Raw genomic sequence first — 21,128 nt, 5'->3', positions numbered from 1 at the left:
GATGGCATTTGATCTGCGACTTGGAAAAGAGATAGGAATTTGTCGGGACAACCTGAAGAGAGAGGGTATGTCCCTGTTGCTTGGTTCTGTTCTTGCTCTCCTTTCTTTGGCCTCATAGAAAGGATGAAAGGGAGGTGAAGAGAGAATAGTTGATGGGAGTTAGGATGAAGGAATCCACAGGGTGGTTTGGGGAGTTGAACTCTGGACTCAGTCCAGGAGCTCCTGAGAGCTGATGCCAGCTGGGATCCCCTAGTAAACAGTAGCGGGAAAAGCAACTGTGTTTTGAGTTTGAAACATGTGCCAGGCATGAACATGTATTGTTTAATCCTTATGGAACCTTGGAAAGTTGTTGCTATTCTCCCTTTTTACAGAAGAGGAGGTTGAGGAACTTGTTTGAGCTCATACAGTTGGCCGATAGTGGAACTGGGATGCAGTACTGAACCTGCACAGCATCCCTGAAACATAACATGGGCACGTGCCCTTTGGAGATGCTTATTGCCGGCGTTCAGGTTGGCCTAACTCCAAATCCCCTGCCTTCTGCAGAACACTTCAAACATATACTATAAAGCTCTGAGAATACAATAGTCTCCCATTACCCAGATTCAAGAATTATCAATTCATGGCCAATCTCAGTTCATAACATCTCCCAATTCTGCTTCCCCAGTTACATAGATGTACATTCCAGAAATCACATACTTTCAGCTCCCACAGGTAGTGGCTCAGTGGTAAAGACTCTGCCTGCCAATGCAGGAGACATGGGTTTGATCCCTGGGTCGGGAAGATCCCCTGATGTAGGAAATGGCAACCCACTCCAGTATTCTGGCCTGGGAAATCCCATGGACAGAGGAGCTACAGTCCATGGGGTTGGCAAAAGAGTTGGACACAACTTCGTGACTAGACGATAACATCTCCCACACTTCTTAACTATTCCCTTGCCTTTCCCCCCGTAGGAAGTATATCAGTTTAGTTGCTCAGTAGTTCTGTCTGAAGTCTGGCCAAGTTCCACGGAACCATTTCACAGAAGGGCGAGGAGGGATTTTTGACTCCTGGCCCAGGGGTGTGTCAGCGTCGCTCGTCTGATCCTCAGTTCCTCCCGGCTTGAGGTCCATGCCCTGCTTCCCAGACGCACAGAGCTAGGCTGGAGTGCACCTGGTTCTGTGAAATCTTGATTTCTGAGGGTGGTGTCTGTCTGGTTTGCCTAAAATACTTCAAATCCGCAGACCCTGGGTTTGAATCAGCACCCTGCCAATGTACTTGAGGAAAGTACCCCCAAAATAGATTTTGGAGGGTTTGGTCTTGAGAAACTAAAGTTGAGATGCTAAAGGAGTGAAATCTTTTAAAACCACGTGCCGTCTTGTATTCTGTCGCTTCAGTCCTGTCCGACTCTTTGCTACCTAATGGACTGTGGCCTGCCAGGCTCCTCTGTCCATGGGATTCTCCAGGCAAGAATACTGGAGTGGATTGCTGTGCCCTCCTCCAGATCTTCCCAACCCAGGAATCGAACCTATATCTCTGGCGTCTCCTGCATTGCAGGCAGGTTCTTTACCCACTGAGCCACCCGGGAAGCCCTAGAGGGGAGGAATTCTGTTTATGTGCGTATCTATGTAACTCAGCCCCAGGTCTATGCTGTCACTGCTGAATTGTTCCATGTGACTCCGATCTTCCGCAGGAGTAGCCCCTGCTCTCTAAACCTGAGGTAGTATAAGCTGGGGAGATGTTTCAAGTGGAGGGGAGCTTTATAGGTTACAAGCCACACCTCCTAATTTGGGGAGCCTCCCAATTCCCCAAGGGGTCCAGACTGCCTGTGGCCCTATTTGGTAGGAACTTCAGAGGCCCCCCACCCCGCCGGATGAGGCCCCTCCTGACCCAGAGCAGGAAGGGAGATTGGGTGTGGTCCAGTACACGGGGCTCATGTCGGCCTAGATTCCTTTAAAAAAGAAAATAAAACATATTCACAGAGACTGGGAGATCGGAGAGGGGCCAGTACCTTTCCAGCTTCTACTGATATGTTTCAAGTGCTAAGCTTTGTGCTTAGGTTCTTCTATGCTTTGTTTGACCTAATCCTTGAAATAACTTGAGGAGGCAGACGTGCTGCAATAGAGGAAACAAACCCAGAGAGTTGGGTAACTTGCTCAAGGCCTCCCAGCCAGTGAGGGACCAAGCTGGGAATGGCACTAGCTCTGCCTAGGGTAACCCACTGCCTCCCCCATTACAAGGAACAGTAGTTTAATAATAGCTAACATCTGTGTGCCACTTCAAGGTTCACGGAATGTCTTAACACCCATTATCTCCAAGGAGCCTCAGGAAGCCCGGGGTGGGCAAGTTATTCCACGCCCCTTTGAGACAACTGCCTATCAGGGGTCCAGCTTCTGCTCATTTCCTCCAGTAAGGATTGAAGAGTCTTTGGCATTGGCTCTGATAAGCCAGAGGAGAAGGCCCAGGGAGAGGCTGAGGTAGAGAGACTTGGCTAGTTGCTATGGTAACCCAGATGGCTGAGTAACCATTTTGAGGGTTGCTATGGTGACAGGGTGATGGGCTGCTGGGTGGCTGGGATCTTGTCTTTCTGGGTGGCTGGCACCATCCAGGCCTCATAAATTAGTGGTGTTGTACTTTCTGAAAGGAAGAGGGCAGCATGATAGTGGGCAAATTCCTACCCCAGAAGCAGATTTGGGAACTTTAGGCAAAGTTTAGCAAGGGTTTCCAGGGGCTGGGCTGAAAAGGAGCTTTGGCTGGGACTAGCTAAAGCTAATGTCTAAAAAGGATGGTGGGGCTGGGCCTGGAGGTAGGTCTTCTAAGCCTAGAACTAGATTTTCTTCCAAGAGTTGACCAATGGATAGCCCCTGTAGTGTCTGTCTGTCTGGTTGGCTGGCTCCTGCTACTGTTAGGGCACAGGAGACAGTGTACCTTTGCAAAGAGGATCAGAGAAAACACACACACACACACACACCCACCCTCCCTATTAGCAAGTAATTTATTTATAAAGCAGCAATTAACACATGTAAAATAATGTATCATGAGCCAAACTGAAGAAGTGCTAGGAGTAAGCTTTCCAAAGGCTGGAGGAGCACCAGCAGGAGAAATGATTTGCACTTCCCTCTTTCCTCTCTCTGCACAACCTGCCCTCAGCTCTCGGCCACTGAGTGGACACTGAATTGGACTCAGTTGTCTTGAATCGCAGATCTAGTTCACAGCCCCCACCTCTGTGTGATTTCAACAAGGCACGCATGCCTTCAGCAAATATTTACTGAGCACCCACTAGGTGCAAAGCATTGTGTTCGGCCGTGTGACGAAGAAAGTGAAATCAATTCTTCTGCCTCAAAGAACTTGTGAACCAGGGCACTAGGAGGCAGTGATGTAGATAGATATGCACAGTATATGTGGTTGCCCCAGGAATGGGGAAAGAATTGGTTTGTGGTTGGGATTTTGAGAAGAGCCTCTTCTATCTGAATTGACTAAAAAATAACCTCAGGTCGTTTTCAGGTGAGCTTTTACAAGATGCGCAGGGGATCATTAGATGGAATTGGGGTGGAGGACATTCCAGGTGAAGGTTCTGAGTTTGATTGTTAGGGATAAGGGAAATCAGACTGTAAAGGAAAGTAGATGTCAAAATATGGAAGACTTTGAATTCCGGGCAGAGATAAGGGAAGCTGTGAGAGAAGCATACTTTCTTAAATACCCTTGCCTTCTAGGGAGTCAGAAGCCACAGGCAGCTGAGTATTTTAGGATCATCTGGTTCAGTCATTCATGCATTTAATCAAAAGTTAAAACAAATATTTAATCAGTGCCCTCTAGGCCAGGTCATTTGCTAAAAGCTAATGACCCCGTGGTGAACAAGACACACAAACAACAGCCCTCAGGGAGCTAGTGACTTAGTAAGGAAGGAAGACACTGAACCTGTAACTTCAGTGTGATGGTTATTACCTACGGGGAGTAGAGAGGCAGGAGGGCCTACTAATCCGAGAGATGAAGGCTGGCTTCCCTGTGGGATTTTCAGCAGAGGCCTGAGCAGGAGTGAGCCAGGATAAAGAGAGCAGTGGAGGGTTCTGGCCTGGGAGAAAAGCACGTGGTAAGGCCTTGAGGCAAGAGAACCCATAGGAGGTGGTGAAAGAAGTTGAGCCTTAGGGAGAGAGGCACCTGGTGAGGCTTTTAAGAAGGAGAGGACACGCAGAGAAAAATAGGGCTTTATTTACTTGCATTACCCCTTCCCACCACTAGATGCCCTTCGGAGTACACCTTGTCTCCTTCAGCCTCCCCATGGCAGCCTCTTTGGAAATGCAACAGCAGTCTCACTATTGGAGCAAAGGAAAATCATAGACCAAAAGGCGAGAGCCTCAGAGTTGTCCCAATTGTGTGGTCTGGCTATAAATTTAGACGGTTGCTTGGAAAAAACCAAAAACCTCCCCTTCCTAGGCTTCATTCTTCCCATTACCCCCCACCCCCCCAGCAGCCGCTTTGTTCCTCTATCCTTGTAAAATTTTCTCTGTATAAAACGGGAACATCAGCCAAACATGTGGACTTCCCCTTTTCCATTCATTAGAAGAATGCATTACTTCAAAATCTCTTGGGAGCATTTAAATGCAAATCGTGTCAAGAAGCCCTTCTAGCCACAACCCAAACCAGAACTTTCTTCCTTAATTACCATGCTTCTTAATGGCATCTCAACCCCTTGCCCTCTCCCCCGGATCACCCCCCAGGCCTCCAACAAAGCCTGGTTCCCAGAATAGATTCTCATTCCCTTCCTGCACTTGTCTTTCCTCACCTTTGGCAATTCTTGAGGAACCTGCTCGCTAAGTGTGCTTGTAGCAGCCCCAGGAAGGGATGGAGCAACTTTCCAATTTACTGTGCTGAAAATGAGGAGGCAGATGCTGTTTGGGGGCAAGGGTGGAGGTGTGTGTGTCTGTATGTTTGTGTCTGGGCTTTCCTAGCTCCTCTGCTATGAAATAATATAGGAAATGCAGATGACTCAGCATGAATACAGTCAAGATCCTCGGAGTTAGCATTTCTATATTCTCCGCCGTTTACGAAAAATGTGCTTATGCCATCAATCACCGACTTCTGCATCCTGCATTTTCTACTGAAAGCCTTTTATTTATTTTAAAAAGAATAAACCTCAAGCTTCTTCTCTTCCTTTTCTTAAACTGAGCTCATTAGCAGTTGATGCCAAACTGCGAACTAGCTTTTTTTGAGCACAGAGCACTAAACTGGAAGGAAACGAGCATTTGTCCAAGGCGCCTCCCTGTCTGTCCTCTTTCAGGCCCTTCCCTGTATGATCTCTATGCCTAGAAGTTGGGCAGGTCAGCAAAATTTGATGGAAAAAGACATGATTAATGACTTGCTCACACAATTTCTGATCATAGTATGATGTGGAAACAACCAGCAAGCACCTATTAGTGAAAAGCATCATCTACTCATAGCGTACAGAGATGCAGGCCTTGCCCGGGGGTGAAAAGCTTCTCTTAAGAATCTGGAGAATGGGAACCGAAATGGAAGCCCAAGTCCCAAATTTGTCAGCTTAGTGTCACATGAATTCTTTTTTGACTTGCTGGTGCGCTGTTATTATGAGATCAGTGAGCCTAATTTTTAACTCACAACCACATTTCCACCTGTTTCCCGCTGCCCTCCCCCTAAACCCCCCAAATTAACAGACTTGCTGAGGCTGGGAAGGATAATGGCTAGATAGGTGTAGATGTGGGCAAAAATTCACCTGCATTTACCTGAGTTCCTCACTGCTCTTGCCTCAGTGCAGTCCATGAACACTGGGCCTGAATGGAGGATCAGAGGGTGTTGGGAATGCCCTCCTCAAAATGGTCCCCAGTATATTCCTACCCACATTCACCAGCACTCTTTCTTCATTCTTTCCCTTTTCCCTGATGACAGAGAGTTAGTGGCTTGCCTTTTTCTTCTGTGAGCAGTTAGGCTCCAGAATCCTTTTGTTGCATAGCAGACCTTGTTCAGCCTCAGATCCCCACATTGCTCCCTTTTGATCTAAGCCTCTGTTCCTATGGCTATCACAGTGTAATAATATTCCTGTTGCATCGTTTCCCTCTAGATGTGTTATCTCCCCTCTCTCCTCTTATTCACCCCACGGTTCAGTCAGAATCCTGTTTTCATTCCCTCAGTTGTCATTTCTCAGGCTCTGGCTCCTCGTTCTTGGCCTGGTTTATTTCATGGTGCTGGGATTCAGTTTCTTCCGTTTCTGGAAAACCCTTTGTTCCTGGGATTCTTTGTGGTCTGAGTGTTCCTTGGCCTCGCCCGGCAGCCCGTCTGGATCTCGCCCCAGCTTCCTCCTGACCGTGTCTGGCCCTGCGACCTATCTAGGTCTTTGGCTCGCTCCCTAACCTTCAGCGTCTCTGGGTCCTTCTCCAGCCGCGGCACAGGCCCAGCTCGGCTTCTCTCCAGCCAGGGGGCTCCCTCCTTTGTCCCGGCTTCGGGTGTGGGTCCGCCCCGAGTGGGGCAGCCCGCCCGCCCCGCCGAGTGGGCCCCGGAGCTCTCCCCACCGCGGCGGCCGGCCGGGCCTTTCATCCCGACGCGCCGGGAGCCTCCCACCCGGCGGGGCTCGGGCGGAACGCCCCCGCGGGGGCCGGCCTCCCGCCCCCCACTCCGGCCCCCTCCGCGTCCCGGCCGCGCGGGGGTCCACAGACCCCGGGGTGGGGGTGGAGGGGGTCGGGGGGGCTGCCGCTCGGGGCCCGAGGAGGCGGCGGGGAGAGGGGCGGGGAGCGGGCCGGGCCTGGCGCTCCTGACGGGAGGAGCCGCCGCCACCGCCGGCGGCGGGGCGGGCTGAGGGAGGAGCGGAGCCGAGGGGTGGGGAGGCGGAAACGCCAGCGGGACCGGCGGCGGAGCGCGAGCGGGCTGAGGAGCCGAGCGCGAGCGGCAGGCCGGACGAGGCGGGCGCGGAGCGGAGAACCGAGAGCCGGGGGCAGCGCCACCACCGTCGCCCTCGGGCCGCACAAAGGGGTCGAGGCTGGGGCGGCCGCCTCAGCGCGCCGGCCTGGAAGCGGCGCCCGCCGGGGCCCCGGGAGAGCGCGGCGCGGGCGGCCATGGCCGGCTACGTGCCGGGTCAGCAGCCGGCCAACCGCAACCAGGAGAAGGAGTTCGTGCAGGCGTACGAGGATGTGCTGGAGCGCTACAAAGGTGCGGCGGCGGGCGGGCGGGCGGCCCCGGCCGGGGACAGGCTGGAGCCGGGGCCCGCGGCAGGTGGGGCGGCGGGCGGGGTGGCGCCCACCCGCGCTGGGGCCGGGCCGGAGCGGCCGTGGGCCGAAGCCGGCTCGTTTCTAGAGTTGAGATGAGCCTCCGAGCCCTCTCCCACCTGGGACGGCGCCTTCACAGCACTAGTTACATTATGTGCCCTGTTATCTGGCCTCCGCTAGAAGGAGGCGAGGCCAGGCGCCGCTTCGGAGACCAAACGCGGTGGGGAGTGCGGGGAGGAGGAGGAGGAGGAGGAGGAGCCGAGGCGGGAGAAGCCACCCGTTCCTGGAGAGGCTCGGACCTCCTCGTGCCCGCCGGGGTCCCTCGCCCCCTTTTGTCTCCTTCGGCCTCCGATCAGTCGCGTGGCAGCGGAGGTTGTGAATCACCTTGGTTCCTTGGGGGTCGGGGTGGGGGGCAGCGGGTGAGCATCGGGCGGGGTCGGTGAGCGTGCAGGTTTGGTGACGAGGCCGCCTCCCACCCCCAGCCCCTGGGCTTCCAGCCTGATCGAGGCAGGGGTCTACTGCTCTCGGTCCTCCCCACCCCCCCTAAAGATTTGTCTTGGGAGCTCGGATTTCCAACCCCCGGAAGCTCTCTTGCTAAGCAGTTCTGCAAGTTAATGCCTTGTCCAAAGCCTGGGTGTCTGCAGAGAAAGTTTTGACAGGCCCCGAGGCTGGTGGACCGCGTTTGCCTAACTGCTGGAGGTGCCCCTTAAGTGGAAGCAGGGATGCGTGGCCTCGGTAGGCCCATGCTTTGATCTTTAACATCTAGTTTTGGGATTTTGCTTTGTGTGGCGGTTGTGCTTGCCACAGACATGGAGATTTCCCCAGAAACTACATAGGCAGCACTTTCTCCTATTTTATTCAGCTGGGGCCCTTGTGACTGGGCTTTTAGTTTCTTTTCATCTGAAGGAGAGGAAACTTCAGCCCTTTTGACCGAGTCCAGCATACTTGTTTATGGCAGCTACTCAGTGAAGGGAAACTAATGAAGAAGCTGTAAAACGCTCCATCCACCGCCACTGCCCCCCCGCCCCCCCACCCCACTGTGCCATTAGAGCTCTGCTTGGGAATGCAGCAGAGAGAGAGAGAGAGGTAAAATGCTGAAATGGACCTGCTTAGGAGTTCTACTTGTTCCCTTCTGCATCAGCTCCTGTAAGCTGTCCAGGTTTTCCTGCCTGCAGCAAGTTTTCTGTCAACCCCCTTGTGGTCTTTCTTTTAAGAAATGTGGTTCATTTCAGTGCACAAAGGGATTAGATTGTGCTGCTGCACTTCATTAAAAAAAAAAATGCTAAGTGGATGGTTTCATTAAGTTTCTTTTGCAGGATTTTGGGCAACTCTTGTGCCCCTCTGGGCCTGTCTCTGGCTGCTGTAGCTTTAAAAACCAGCAGAATTAAAACAAAAATAGATGAAGAAATCCCAGTACTTCATTGGATCATCTTGCTGGTGGCCTCCAGCTGAAAGGAAGTGCGATTGCTGGCAGGTGAAACTAGGAAAGAAGGGAAGTAGGGCTTGTTCCAGGAGAGGCTCCTGTGTCCAGTCCTTTTAGCTGTTCGCTCAGTTTGGCCTTCCTCTGAAGGACTTTGATCAGGTGTATAGGAATTTGATCCTTCCCAGACACAGATCTCTTTTTTTGAGCGGAAGAATGAGTCAAAAATGGTGGGCCAGAGTCAATTAACTTGAGCTATATGAGACTGTTGTGCAGTCTGCTTTATGCTTAAGTGCCAAAGAATTTCTCTCCCTTCTCTGCACCATTCTCACTGGGAAGTCAGGGTGGATTAGCATCCGAACCTTTGTTACTTTGCGGTGTGGAATTCCTGCATTTTCCAGACTTATAAATCCCCTTATTACCTTATAGAGAACTGTTTGCCTAAGCTGGAATCAGTAGAGTGAGCAGGGGAGGTAGTTGGTGAGGTTAAAGCCAAACATTCTTTTGGAGACAGTTGGGGAAAGAGACGTTGATGATGATGGGGATCCTAGACACTCATTGTTTGACCCTTAAATGACTTGGATCTCTCTGCTTCTATTAATTTGTAGTCACCTCACTCTACAAATGAAACAGGATATTCGTATTCAGGAGAGCTAAAGTTTTCAATTGCATAAACTGTCCCAGAAGGGGCAAAGATGAGAAGGGAAGCTATGCATTTGCAGCCTGAGGGGAGTAGGGCAGTATGTATTGCAGCTGTATTAGGGTTGGTTGTCAAGCATGGATTTTCCAGAATTGTGCCTGGCAACCATTTGCCTGTGTGTTGGTAGTGAGCATGGTTTTGGCAGGATTGGATGCAGCCTGGACATAAACACTCTCTCATTTCCTAAATATCCCAAAGGCTCTTACAGACCTTCACTGGCCAGCAAACAGGAGGAACTAAGTTTAGTTTAGTACCTAAACTTTGGATCCTAACATTTTACAGTGGGCAGCAACCTGACAGAATCAGGGTAGGTTCTTCATTCTTCTGATCCTCCAACGAACAATTATTAAATATCTTTTAAAGGTAACATAGTATTAGCCATGGAGATGCCAGAATTTTGAATGAAATCTGGTTCCTGCCCTTGGTCATTCGTATCTAGCAAGGGAAACATACATGCAAGCAGATCATTGTGATCCTATGATCAGTGCTGGAACAGACGTGTGGGTAAAGTACTGCAGAAGCAGAGGAGAGATGAGTATCTCCCCTTGCGGTTCTCTGGGAGGTCTGAGAAAAGCGGTGACATTTGAGTGAGCCTTTAGGATAAATGGGGTTTAGTCTGATGGAGGAACATAGGTACGGGAGAAGGCAGAGGAAGTAACACATGCAAAGGCGTGAAGGTATGAACTGAACGGAGAGGTTTGAGAAATGGGAGTAGTTGAGTGTGACCGAAGGGCTAGAGTTTTGTGGGAGCAGGTGATACTGTAAAGAACTCAAGAGTCCAGCATATAAAGATTCTTTTGTGGCTTCATTCCATGGGCATTGGGGGAGTCAGTCATTGAAAGTTAAAAAAAAGCAACCGTTTGTAGGCCAATTTTATTGCTTCATAATAGAGAACATACCTGTCCAGTGATTGGAAATTCTTACTGCTGCCTGGAATACACTTTTCCTTATACCAAAGTGCTTGTGAAGCTCATAATCAGATGGTTGCTTGGTAAATATCAAAACAAGAGAGAAATGTTTCATCCAGATGATGATATGGACTGGTCACATGTACATTGAGGTCCTTATGAACACCAATGGGAGCTAAGAAGTAACAGTCAGAGAGGTAGGAGAACCGGAAGCTGATTCTTTTCCTAGCGTAGAGACAAACTCTATCCTTGGTCACGTATGGACAGAGTTTTAGCTTTTAGAGAGGAGGTTTACTTCCTTGGTGGCTCAGACGGTAAAGTGTCTGCCTACAATGCTGGAGACCCAGGTTCAATCCTGAGTCGGTAAGATCTCCTAGAGAAGGAAATGGCAACCCATTCCAGTACTCTTGCCTGGAAAATCCCATGGACGGAGAAGCCTGGTAGGCTACAGTCCATGGGGTCACAAGAGTCGGACAGGACTGAGCGACTTCACTTTTCACTTTCTCTTAGAAACAGACACACTCTGGATTTGAGGTGAGTGGTTAAACAAAAAGGGTAATATGTAAGGAGGAATTAGACTATGTTTTCACAAAGCCCTAAAGACTGAAGAGCCTTTACATGCTAGGCTGGACTAGAAATAAAAAAGAACGTTACATTTCAACATTGGTAACATGGATTATTTGGTACATAAAAACTTCCGAGTTCTCACTAGGTGCCAGGGGTATGTGAAGCTAGTTAGGACTGCTTTTTTTTTTAATCATACCACAGAAAAGAACTTATAAAACTTAGTGCACAGAGAGTTAGGAGTGCAGGGTCGGCATACTGTTTAACAAATCGAGCAAGGCTTTGTATTCTTCAGTCCTAGTTTTGCCCTTTACCTACACTGTGTGACCATGGACAAGTTGCTTAACCTCTGAGCTTTGCGTTTCTCATCTGTTAAAATGGGGATGGTAATACTAACTCCTTGGGATTCATAAGAATATAAATGAGCTATTGACACATATTAGGCCATTAATGTTTAGTAAAACCTTCATATATATAGTACTTTGTATTTTACAGAGCGGCCTCATATTCATTACCTTATTTGATCTCCATAATATCCTGTAAGGAAAGTATTATACACGTGGGCAAATTTAGTAATACAGAGTTAAATTATTGTCCAGTAGTCAGAGGATCCTGGTGGCTCAGATGGTAGAGAATCTGCCTGCAATGCAGGAGACGCAGGTTCCATCCCTGGGTCAAGAAGATCCCCTGGAGAAGGGAATGGCTACCCACTCCAGTTTTCTTGCCTGGAGAATTCCATGAACAGAGGAATCTGGCAGATTGTAGTCAGTGGGGTTGCAAAGAGTCGGACACAACTAAGAGACTTTGAGCAAGTTCAGTGAGAGGATCCAGGCTTCTAGATGAAAGTTCCATGCTGTATGGAAAGGAAGGAAATTCTTCCATTCTTTCCTCCTTCTACGCAGAAGGAAATTAAAAATCAGAGCAGTGACTTGGTTGAAGTGAGTTAATTGTGAAAATAGTCGTTACTATCATTGTTTTTTTTTTTTCAGTTAGATTTTTATCAAAGTATACATACAGAAAAATATTTTCACAAACATAAATCATGTATACCATCATTCACATCAACAAAAAATGATCAGCATCCACAACCTCCCTGTACTCTCTTCCAGTCACTCCCCTGCCCCCACTATCCTAACTTGTAACATCATGGACTAGTTTTGCCTCTATGTACAGTATGTCTCTCAGAGTGATCAACTGTCATTGTTAATATCATTTTTGTTATCAGTTTTTAGCCCCTGAATGACTGTCACACACTTTATGTGGCCTGCATTTCCAGATCTCTGAGCTGTGAAGGATTTATCTTTCTCTCATTATGGGAGAGGTGTCATGGTATATAAATCACTAAAACAATGTAGTGCAAAGTGATAAAGTTTTGTTAACACGGTGGTTGGAAAATACAAGCTTAGGATTTGGTATTGTTTATCTAAGTGACACTGTGAAGCAATCTCTTAGTTAAATGTACACTTGGTTTTTAAGTTCCTTTTTAGAACACAGCCCATGAATTGGAGTGGATAGCTTCTAGACAGAACAATAGAGTAATTGCTACTTCTGGTCATGGACACTGTTAATTCAGAAAGTGAGTCAAGTCCGTCTGCTGGGAAATCACAAGGTTTGGCCACATTCATGCTGTTGAAATCATAAATGTGTGCGTGTGCTAACAGTGCTTATGAGAGCTACTGCTTGCTTGCTTGCTTACTGTCTTGGACTTGCTTGGCAGGTGACATCATCCACGCCAGGGAAATACATCAGCTGAGGCCTAATTGTCCTGGTACTTTTCAGTGCCAATTTCAGGTTTTCAAGATCATTGTATAGAGAATACTTCAGAGTGCACATCTGGGAAGAGGATCAAATCACAAGTGAACAATTACGGGTTGCACAATGAGTTGGTAGTGTTTTCTCAATGATCCTGAAAACGCCCAGGCATTCCTTTTACTAAATAAGGTTGGCACTTTCAGCTTCTGACAATTATATGTTGAGCCACGTTGCGACTAGGTGTGTGGAGTGCTAAAGCTCCTGCCTTTGCTCCTCATGGTCTTGGCTGGAGTTTAAGCCTCTGTTCTCTTGCTTCTGTCAGGGGCATTTACTAATTTCCAGGCCTGGAGGAACTCTTTCAGACCCATTGGCTTGGTGTGTTTGCAGTATCTAAGAATGTTTATTCCTACTTTTTTGTTACTTCTAGTAAAATACTATCTTTTTCTTCCAGAACTTCTCAGTTCCTAGAATAAATTACACTGAATTTCTGAGTCTTTGTCTCCGGTTTATTTGGACGTCCATAATTTGACTTGTCTTGCACAGCTAATTCTCTCCACTGTGATAGCTCTGTGCTTCATTTGGGCAGGTCTCAGTAATCGTTCCCTCAGGTCCTCATACCTGCCCCTGTGCCTTCATGTTCTCTCTTCCTGGGATGCCTGCTCCCTTTCTCTTTGATTCTTCACATCTTATCTCTCCTTATTAGCGCTAAGCACAAGGCCTGTGTCCTCCATGTGGCTTTTTCCCGTTCCTCTATCAGAAATTGATCTCTCCCTTCACTGATCTCCTGGAATGTCTGCCTCCTAATTAGTCTTTTAACTATATACTGTTTTGTGTTATTCTTGCATTGCCTCATGTCTGTTTGAATTGTTTCCCTAATGAGATTTTATATTCTTACAGAGTAGGGACTTTTCATACTTGTTTTGCATGTGGTCCATTGGCAGAGAATTTCTCTCAAGAGAAAGGGCAATCTTGGCAGCACTTTCAAGTCATATTTTAAGATAATTTTCTTTTCATATTGTACAAGTTGTGTGTGCTTAATGCAGAAAATGATTTAAAAAAAATACAGAGCAGTAAGTAGAGCTTTGGGTTATATGCCTTCTGTGTATGGGTGGAGAATGTGGAAAGGCAGGCCTACCTGCAGATAGATGTGCTCTAGCTGGAGAGAACACAACTCTCAAGAATAGGCCCTTTTTAGCAGCCTGGGATCTCATACCCTTAGCTTGCTTCTGGCTCCGTAAATTTTGTGTCAGATTGTGAGTCTGCTTTCGTGGGGCCCTAACACTTATTTTTCTTTCACTGTTCAGGACTGCTTTCTTCTGCAGGACTATGTGTCAGTCATCAGGATGTGCTAGTTATCAGGGTTGATTTGGGCTGTTGCCTAGGACAAGTTAATGAATTGGTCAGTCAGCATCTTTCTCTTGGGCAAGGGCTTTGCCAGATGTACTGTTGTTGCCTCTTAACATAGCAAATTTCTCTCATCGTTTTTATTCAGAAAGGTAAACAATTCCTTTGTGTGGGTAAAAGAACAAGCTTGCTTGAAGTGTCTGTTGAAGTTCAGATGGTTTCAACCTGCAGGAGCATGTTGAATTGAGATATGTAGGAAGGAATTTTTTTTTGGCCATGTTTTTCAGTGGGTCTTCAACAGTGAATAAGGTCACTTTTGTACACTGCATTCTACTAGCAGCTATAAGCAGATACTCTATTGGGGAGTGTGTTAACTGGAAGATGGGGGCACTTAGCGTTGAAAAATAACATTAAGATTAGGGATCGAGGGAAAGAAGGTCCTGAACGTTCATATGGGGAGCCTGAGTTTTATGCAATGGACAGGATTAGTGTAGTGACTGTAAATGATGAATGAGAGTGGAGATTGACTCTCTTGCATGTCACTGTTGCAGTTGAGTCAAGAGGTTAGATTAAGGTTAGATTAAAGAAGGAGGGGCCTGTTTGAGAGACATTCTGGGCAGGGCTTCCCAGGTGGCATTGACAAAAGAAACATGGGTTCCATCCCTGAGTTGGGAAGATCCCCTGGAGAAGGGCATGGCAACCCACTCCTGTATTCTTGCCTGAAGAATCACCATGGACAGAGGAGCCTGGCGGGGTGTAGTCCATAGGGTCGCACAGAACCCGACATGACTGAAGTGACTTAGCATGCACAGGGACCTAAGGTTAGATACTGTACCAACATTGTTAACTCTTCTAGAAGATTTTGTCTTGAAAAGAATTAACTATCACTTGTTCCAGGGCTATTCCAAAGCAAAATGTTTTTTCTTGTTTAAAAATCTTCTTCTAAAGATTTTAGTCCATCTGAACTTGTTAGATAGGGCTGTGTGTTTGAACCTAAGGCTCAAGATTGGGTTTCTTGGTCATTACGTCTCACTTAAATTAGCAATGCTGAGTGCCCCGGACACACACTCTTCCCATCCTCTGACAACCTTCAATGTATGCTTCCAGGAACACCTGCTGAGAATTGCATAAGAAATCCTCTTAAATCCCTTCTAAAATCTTCCATTATATCTTAAAGTGCTAATCTCCCAGAGTGTCAGGGGTTGTTTGGAGGATCCATTCGTTCATTTAACTAGTGCTTATTTATTAGCCACATCGTGTGGCAGTGGGATCTTAGTTCCCCAACTAGGGATTGAACCCATGCCCTGCAGTGGAAGCACGAGTCTTAACCTCTGGGCCACCAGGGAAGGTCCAATAATCCTTTATTGAATATCTGCTCCGAACTAGGCAGTAGGCGAAGTGTTGAAGGAACAAAGATAATGTCTTTGCATCTCTTTGACCTTACGGTCTAACAGGGAAGACATTTTGGTGGACTGACAATGACCTTCCATTGCAGGGAGTGCTAGTGAGCATGAGTCTAGTGCCATGGGCGTGAAAAGGGGTGCCCATGACGGCCAAGTGGGGAGGGCCAGGGAGGCATCCAAGGGGGAGTGACTGACTTGCCACCTGGAGAAGTCAGGACTCTGGGCAGAAAGTTCAGGTGAAGGGCGTTCTGGGCAGCATGAACAGGAGGAGGGGTGGAGAGCCTTAGGAGAGGAAACATGGGATCTTAGTTAAGGGTGGAGTGGAGGATGTGAGGGGAGGAGAAGAGATGAGGTAGGAAGAGTGGGCAGGGCTGGAATGTTGACTGATTCTCTGCCATACTGCAGAGAGTTTAGACCTCACCCTACAGGCTTTGGGGAGCCATTGAAGGATCTTAGGCAAGGAAGACTAGGATTGGATTTACACTTTAGAAATACCCCTGCTGTAGCAGAGTTGTGACAGAGGACTGGAGAGGGGCAAGGCTAATGACAGACCAGTTAGGCGGCTGTTAGAGTGATTTACGAGTGATTAGAGTTTAAACTAAGGTGTGGACATAGCAATGTGAAGTGGACAAATCAAGAAATGTTAAGGGGTAAAATCCATGGGTTTTGTTGACTAACTGGATGTGGTGTGAGAGGGGAGAACCTAGGATGACTTGCAGGCTTCTGTGTGGGTGGGTGGTGTCATTAACTAAAATCGGGATCTAAGGAGAGGAAGGCTATTTGTGGGGACTGGTGGCAGTGCTGGCGCAGGGGATGGTACTGAGTTCCGCTTTGGTTGTGTTGAAGTTGGGGTTTCTGAGGGGCGCCGGTAGAGGTGCCCTGCCGGAGGGCACCTATAGGATGTGGGGCTCAGGAGGGCTCTAGATAGGAGTGGACGGACCAGGAGGTTGCTGAGCGAGTGCGTGTACACTGAGAGACAAAAACCCTGGGGAACTCCAAGGAGAGGGTGGCTTGGGGACCAGAGGAAGAGGATCCCGTGAAGGAAATTGTCCACCGAAAGTGAGCGCCCAGAGATGTAGGACGAAGAGGGGAGACCTGAGTTCAAGAAGGAAGTTGTGTCACACCGTGTCAGATTATTTAGAGGTCAAGCAAGACTTTCTCCTCTGTTAGAAAGGTCACCTTGTCCTGGAGCATTTTCAATGGCAGTATGGAAAGTATAGTCCAGAAAGCAGTGGGTTGGGGAGTGAATGAGAAGTAGGTTTGGAAACCTGGACTTGGATGAAGCAGAGAGGAGGAAGGCCCAGACTAGTTAGAGGGGGATGTAGGGGTGGAGGGCATTTTGCTTGTTAACTGTAACACAGAATTAAACATTAACATGGAATTAAGTTTAAGTACTGTTTGGGAAGAGTCAGCAGAGGAAAGAATAAAATTCAAGGGAGGAAGAGAATAATTGATGAAAGCATGAGATCCAGAGTCCGAAGAGGAATGTGTCTGATGAGAAAGATGGAGGAAGGCAAGAATGCAGGTGGCCGAGCTGGTTGATTAGAGGCTAGGGAATTTCTCCTGATGGATTCTATTCTCTCTGGAAGTAGGGGGTGAAGTTGTCTGCTGAGAGTAGGGGTTGTGCGTCTGTGTGTGTGTGCGCATGCTTGCCCAGGTGTGTTCATTCTCTCCCTCTAACCCCAGAAGCACTCAACAACCTGAGTCTAGACACTGAGAGAGCAGACAGGTGGATTGATCTGGGATCCAAGTTTTCCAGTGTAGGTTTGATGGAAGAATAAAGGGTCTTTACAGAACGGGGGTTGGGTGGGGTGGGGGGCTTCCTTGGTAGCTCAGCTGGTAAAGAATCCACTTGCAATGCAGGAGACCCTGGTTCGATTCCTAGTTTGGGAAGATCCCCTGGAGAAGGGATAGGTTACCCACTCCAGTATTCTTGGGCTTCCCTGGTGGCTCAGATGGTAAAGAATCTGCTTGCAATGTGGGAGACCTGGGTTCTGTCCCTGGGTAGGAAAAATCCCCTGTAGGAGGGCATGGCGACCCACTCCAATATTCTTGCCTGGAGAATCCCATGGACAGAGGAGCCTGGCAGACTACAGTCTATGGGGTTGCAAAGGCTTGGAGACAACTGAGCGACTAAGCACATATGCACAGAATCAGGGGTCTTTCTAAGAAAACGTAACATCTGCTTGGTTATTGATTGTTTATATTATTTTCTGACTTTTATTTTGTGCCCCTAGGAAAATTTTAAAGTCTTTCAGAACCTTATGTAACTTGTATATTCTTTTCTATCATTTAGTAAAGTACAGGGCAGGAATTGATTTTTTCTCTATTTGTTGACTTAATCTGACTTTTGCAGTTAGGAGCATCTTGACTCTTGACAAAGAGGGAGGCTTTTCTCCCCTGTGGTCTTTAATACTCGTCTCACTGTCTGTTGTGGGAGTCCTCATGAGCTAGCCTCGCTTACTCTCCCCAGGGCAGTTGAGCTCAGGAACATTGGTGCTTTCTATGAAGACTGCAGGATTAGTATTTCCTATTCTGTTTGGACCAGGCTTGTGAAGTCCGGGTTCTTTGCAAGACTAAACAGAGTGGCTATTGTGGAGGACGCAGCCTCCTTTTTGTTGATTTTGGCAGGCAGGCAGCGGACGTGATGGATTTGTTCTCATGACTCAGAACCTCCCCTGCCTTACCTTAGCAGGTTCAGTATAGTCAAAGTGAAGTCGCTCAGTCATGTCTGACTCTTTGTCACCACATGGACTGTAGCCTGCCAGGCTCTTCTGTCCGTAGGATTTTCCGGGCAAGAATATTGGAGTGGGTTTGCCATTTCCTTCTCCAGGAGATCTTTCCAACACAGGGATCAAACCCGCATCTCCTGCATTGCAGGCAGACTCTATACATCTGAGCCACCAGGGAAGGTTAATATATAATCACCAGGGAAGGTCAATATAATCACAATTTTTCAAATCATGATAGTGTCCTTCAGAGTTTATCTGACCTTTATATCTACAAAGAGTATTAGTTACCCTTCCCTTTGTCCTTTGCTTGCTTGGGTTTTTTACCTTTAGTGTAGAGGGTATTTCCTGGTGTATTAGGTCCCCTTCAGAATTGACTTAGGTCTTCCCCCTGTGATGTTCTCTGATGTAGTTGTTAACTGGTATGTTCTCCACAGTGTGACTTGTTTTCTGTTCTTCGTTTTGTAAATTTGGACTCTATATTGGGTAAACTTGATGTGAGTCATCCCTGGGAGTGGAAGGTGTGTCTCCACTAATTTGGAGAATCTTTGATCTCATTTCAGTCCCTGGTTTGGCTGATCCAGTACAGTTTCTGAGTCCTGCAGGAGGTGTGTGTGTGCACGCTTGTTTGTTCCTTGCCTCTCCTTTCACAAAACGCGGTGGATCACTCCAGGGGATGCTGCTTTACATGTATGATCACCCTCTGCTAGCCTTGTCATCACCATCAGCCAAAAAATGCCTCTGTTAGGAGCCTCTGTGAATGTAGCACAGTATCTACCACTGAATAAGTGGAGTTCATAAACCCTCTATCTGCCCCCCAGGAATGGAAGTATACAGTGGATGTTACAAATGACAGACAATAAAGAAAGGATAAGCAGTTGAACACATAATAGATGGTTACTCCTTTTTTAGCTATCATTTTCCCAATAGAAATTCTCCTAAAAAGAGACCTAGTCCAGAGGGAGAGGGGTTTGACAGAGTCAAGCTTATCTTCTGTTCCAAGCAGAGTGACAGGGAGCGGCTGTCCGTGGCCCTTTGGTGTCAGGCCGTTTCTCTCAGTGCCCTTTCCAGTCGTGCAGAACCTTATTTCCATGTTCCCTCTCCATACAGCCAGGTCAGGATCCTAACTGCGCCCCCTGCTCTCTGTGGCCTGTGGCTGGAGTGGTAGGCAGGAGACCATCTGGAACACTTGGGTTCCCTGTACAATTGTAACATGAGGAAATTCATCCCTGACCTTCTGCAGACACTAGAAATGAGCCATGGGGTTGCTGTTGGATTGGAAAGAAACTGGTCTGGCCTGGTCTGGGGCACCTCTGGGCATCGGAATGTAGGACCCATCCCAGCCTCTGTTGGTTAGTTTCCCAAAAGGAGAGCGGACCAGACTAGTTTAGGCGGGGTGCTTTGAGATCCTCACCTCTCCCAGAGGACTGATTCATTGTTTTTATTGTTGTTATTTTTAATTAGTATCATAACACTCTTCATGTAGTGCTGCCTTTATTAGAAGAATGGGTGTCTGTGAGGGGCTGGAATTTCCCTCCACCTGCCTGTGGGAGGGAAAGCTTTAGAGGGAGCATTAGATTCCCATCTCGCAGGCCTCCTCTCTTGCATCATCCTGTGGGCGGCTCCTGGGGTGAGGCAGTGGAGGCCCTGGCATGAACATGCCATTGAGAAGGGATAAGAGGCAGTAGCCGCTGTAGCTGTGGGCACAGGCGGTCTGTTAGTAAGTCTGGGTGGGCATGGGGGCACTGCCCTGGGGGAGAGGCAGCCTGCCGTCCCTGTTGCTGCTGTTGGCTGCTTCCCTCTGTCTTTGTCTAAAAGCAGAGCCACAGTCTCTGCCTTCTTTCCTCTCCCGCCTCTTCCTCTTGATCACATCTCACTTTCGGGCTTGTAAAGATGTGTAATGCCTTCAGCAGATAGGCTTGTGATAATATGGAAAGTTGAAGAAATAAAAGCTCCAGAGATTAGAAAGTTGAGTGAGGATTTGATTAGTGGTTTAAGTATAACAAGTGTTTTTCTTGCAACTCATCATAAACCAAAACTGCCTTGTAGCATTTCTTTCGTTTTGTTGTTGTTGTTGTTGTTAGTTAACTTTTTGTATGTATTTGTTTGAACTTCTCAACCTAATTATGATCTTGTTCAGGGTGTAGGTTGTGTCAAATGAGATGGATGTGATGTATCAATACTTGAAAAAAGTGAACCACTTTGCAAATATTGGTAGTGGTTATATTTCTTTGTTCTTCCAACAACTTACAGTACCTGCAATGGGTTTTTCCATACGATTGTCCCACAGACATCTCAAACTTGATATGTCCAAATGGGCATCATTGTCCCCCTCCCTGCTCCCAGACCTACTTCACTTCCTGGGTCCCCCGCTCAGCTGAATGTCTTCCTCACCCATCCAGGTGTCCAAGCCAGGAATCTGGCTTCATGCAGGTCTCCTCCCTCTCCTGCATCCTGCCCAGGCGACCAGGCTTTCAACAAGTCCCATGGATTCTGTCTCCTGTGACTCTCCACCGCTCATCTCCTCCAGTGCCACTGCTAATATATGAGTTCAGAGCCTTATCTCTTACCAGTACTGCTGTGATTGCTCTTTACTCCGACTTTGCTCTTACTTCAAACTTCTACCTGAAAAAACTTCCCAAAACTGTAAAACTGTTCACATCGGGTGGTATGTTAGTAAGAGAAGATAGTGTGGACGTTTTTTTTTTGTCTCTGTTTCGGGTGGTAAAAGAAAAAAAAGCTCTGAAAAACCATCCCTACGTGTTTCTCAGAGGGTGCCTGTGCAGTTACACACAAGCTGTAGTGAAAAGCAAGAGTCAGAAAGACCAAAGGCCAAAGTCCTAGTTCTCCATGGCAGACCAACTAAAATCCACTTTTCTGCACCACTTTTTTCCCCCTGAGGGGGTGCACCGTTCTTGGAGGTACTGCAGTATCAGGTCAGAGCTAGGAGTGGATGGAGCAATCTCGTATCCCAACTCCCTGCTCCAAAAATCCATTTAATATATTGTCCTTGGATAGAGGGCGTATCAGATATTAAACTGGTAAGTGTGGGCAATTTTAAAGGAGCTAATAAAGGCAGAAGATATTTGTTGCTGTTATTAGCTGCTTCCTCTTGTTTATA

The 21,128-nt window shown here is 47.7% G+C and overlaps 1 protein-coding gene and 1 non-coding gene across 8 annotated transcripts in view; one reads left to right on the top strand and one right to left on the bottom strand.

Annotated features, from left to right (window-relative positions):
• Positions 1 to 21,128, top strand: part of MACF1 (microtubule actin crosslinking factor 1) — a 337,029-nt gene that overhangs the window by 7,715 nt on the left and 308,186 nt on the right. Inside the window, exon 1 of one of the 7 annotated variants that reach the window (XM_070368372.1) lies at positions 6,822 to 7,131. The exons of the other annotated variants lie outside the window; for them this stretch is intronic. Coding sequence (XP_070224473.1) covers positions 7,038 to 7,131 — 94 coding nt within the window. The 5' untranslated portion in view covers positions 6,822 to 7,037. Of the gene's footprint in view, positions 1 to 6,821; positions 7,132 to 21,128 lie in introns of those variants that run through there. 7 annotated transcript variants of the gene reach the window in all.
• Positions 20,907 to 21,093, bottom strand: LOC138987365 (U2 spliceosomal RNA). Its single transcript, XR_011463845.1, has one exon. It is a non-coding gene; the product is annotated as a U2 spliceosomal RNA (small nuclear RNA).

Source organism: Bos mutus, chromosome 3 (assembly GCF_027580195.1).
Source record: "Bos mutus isolate GX-2022 chromosome 3, NWIPB_WYAK_1.1, whole genome shotgun sequence".
Taxonomy (NCBI): Eukaryota; Metazoa; Chordata; class Mammalia; order Artiodactyla; family Bovidae; genus Bos; species Bos mutus.
This window is presented reverse-complemented; position numbering and strand designations above follow the sequence as displayed.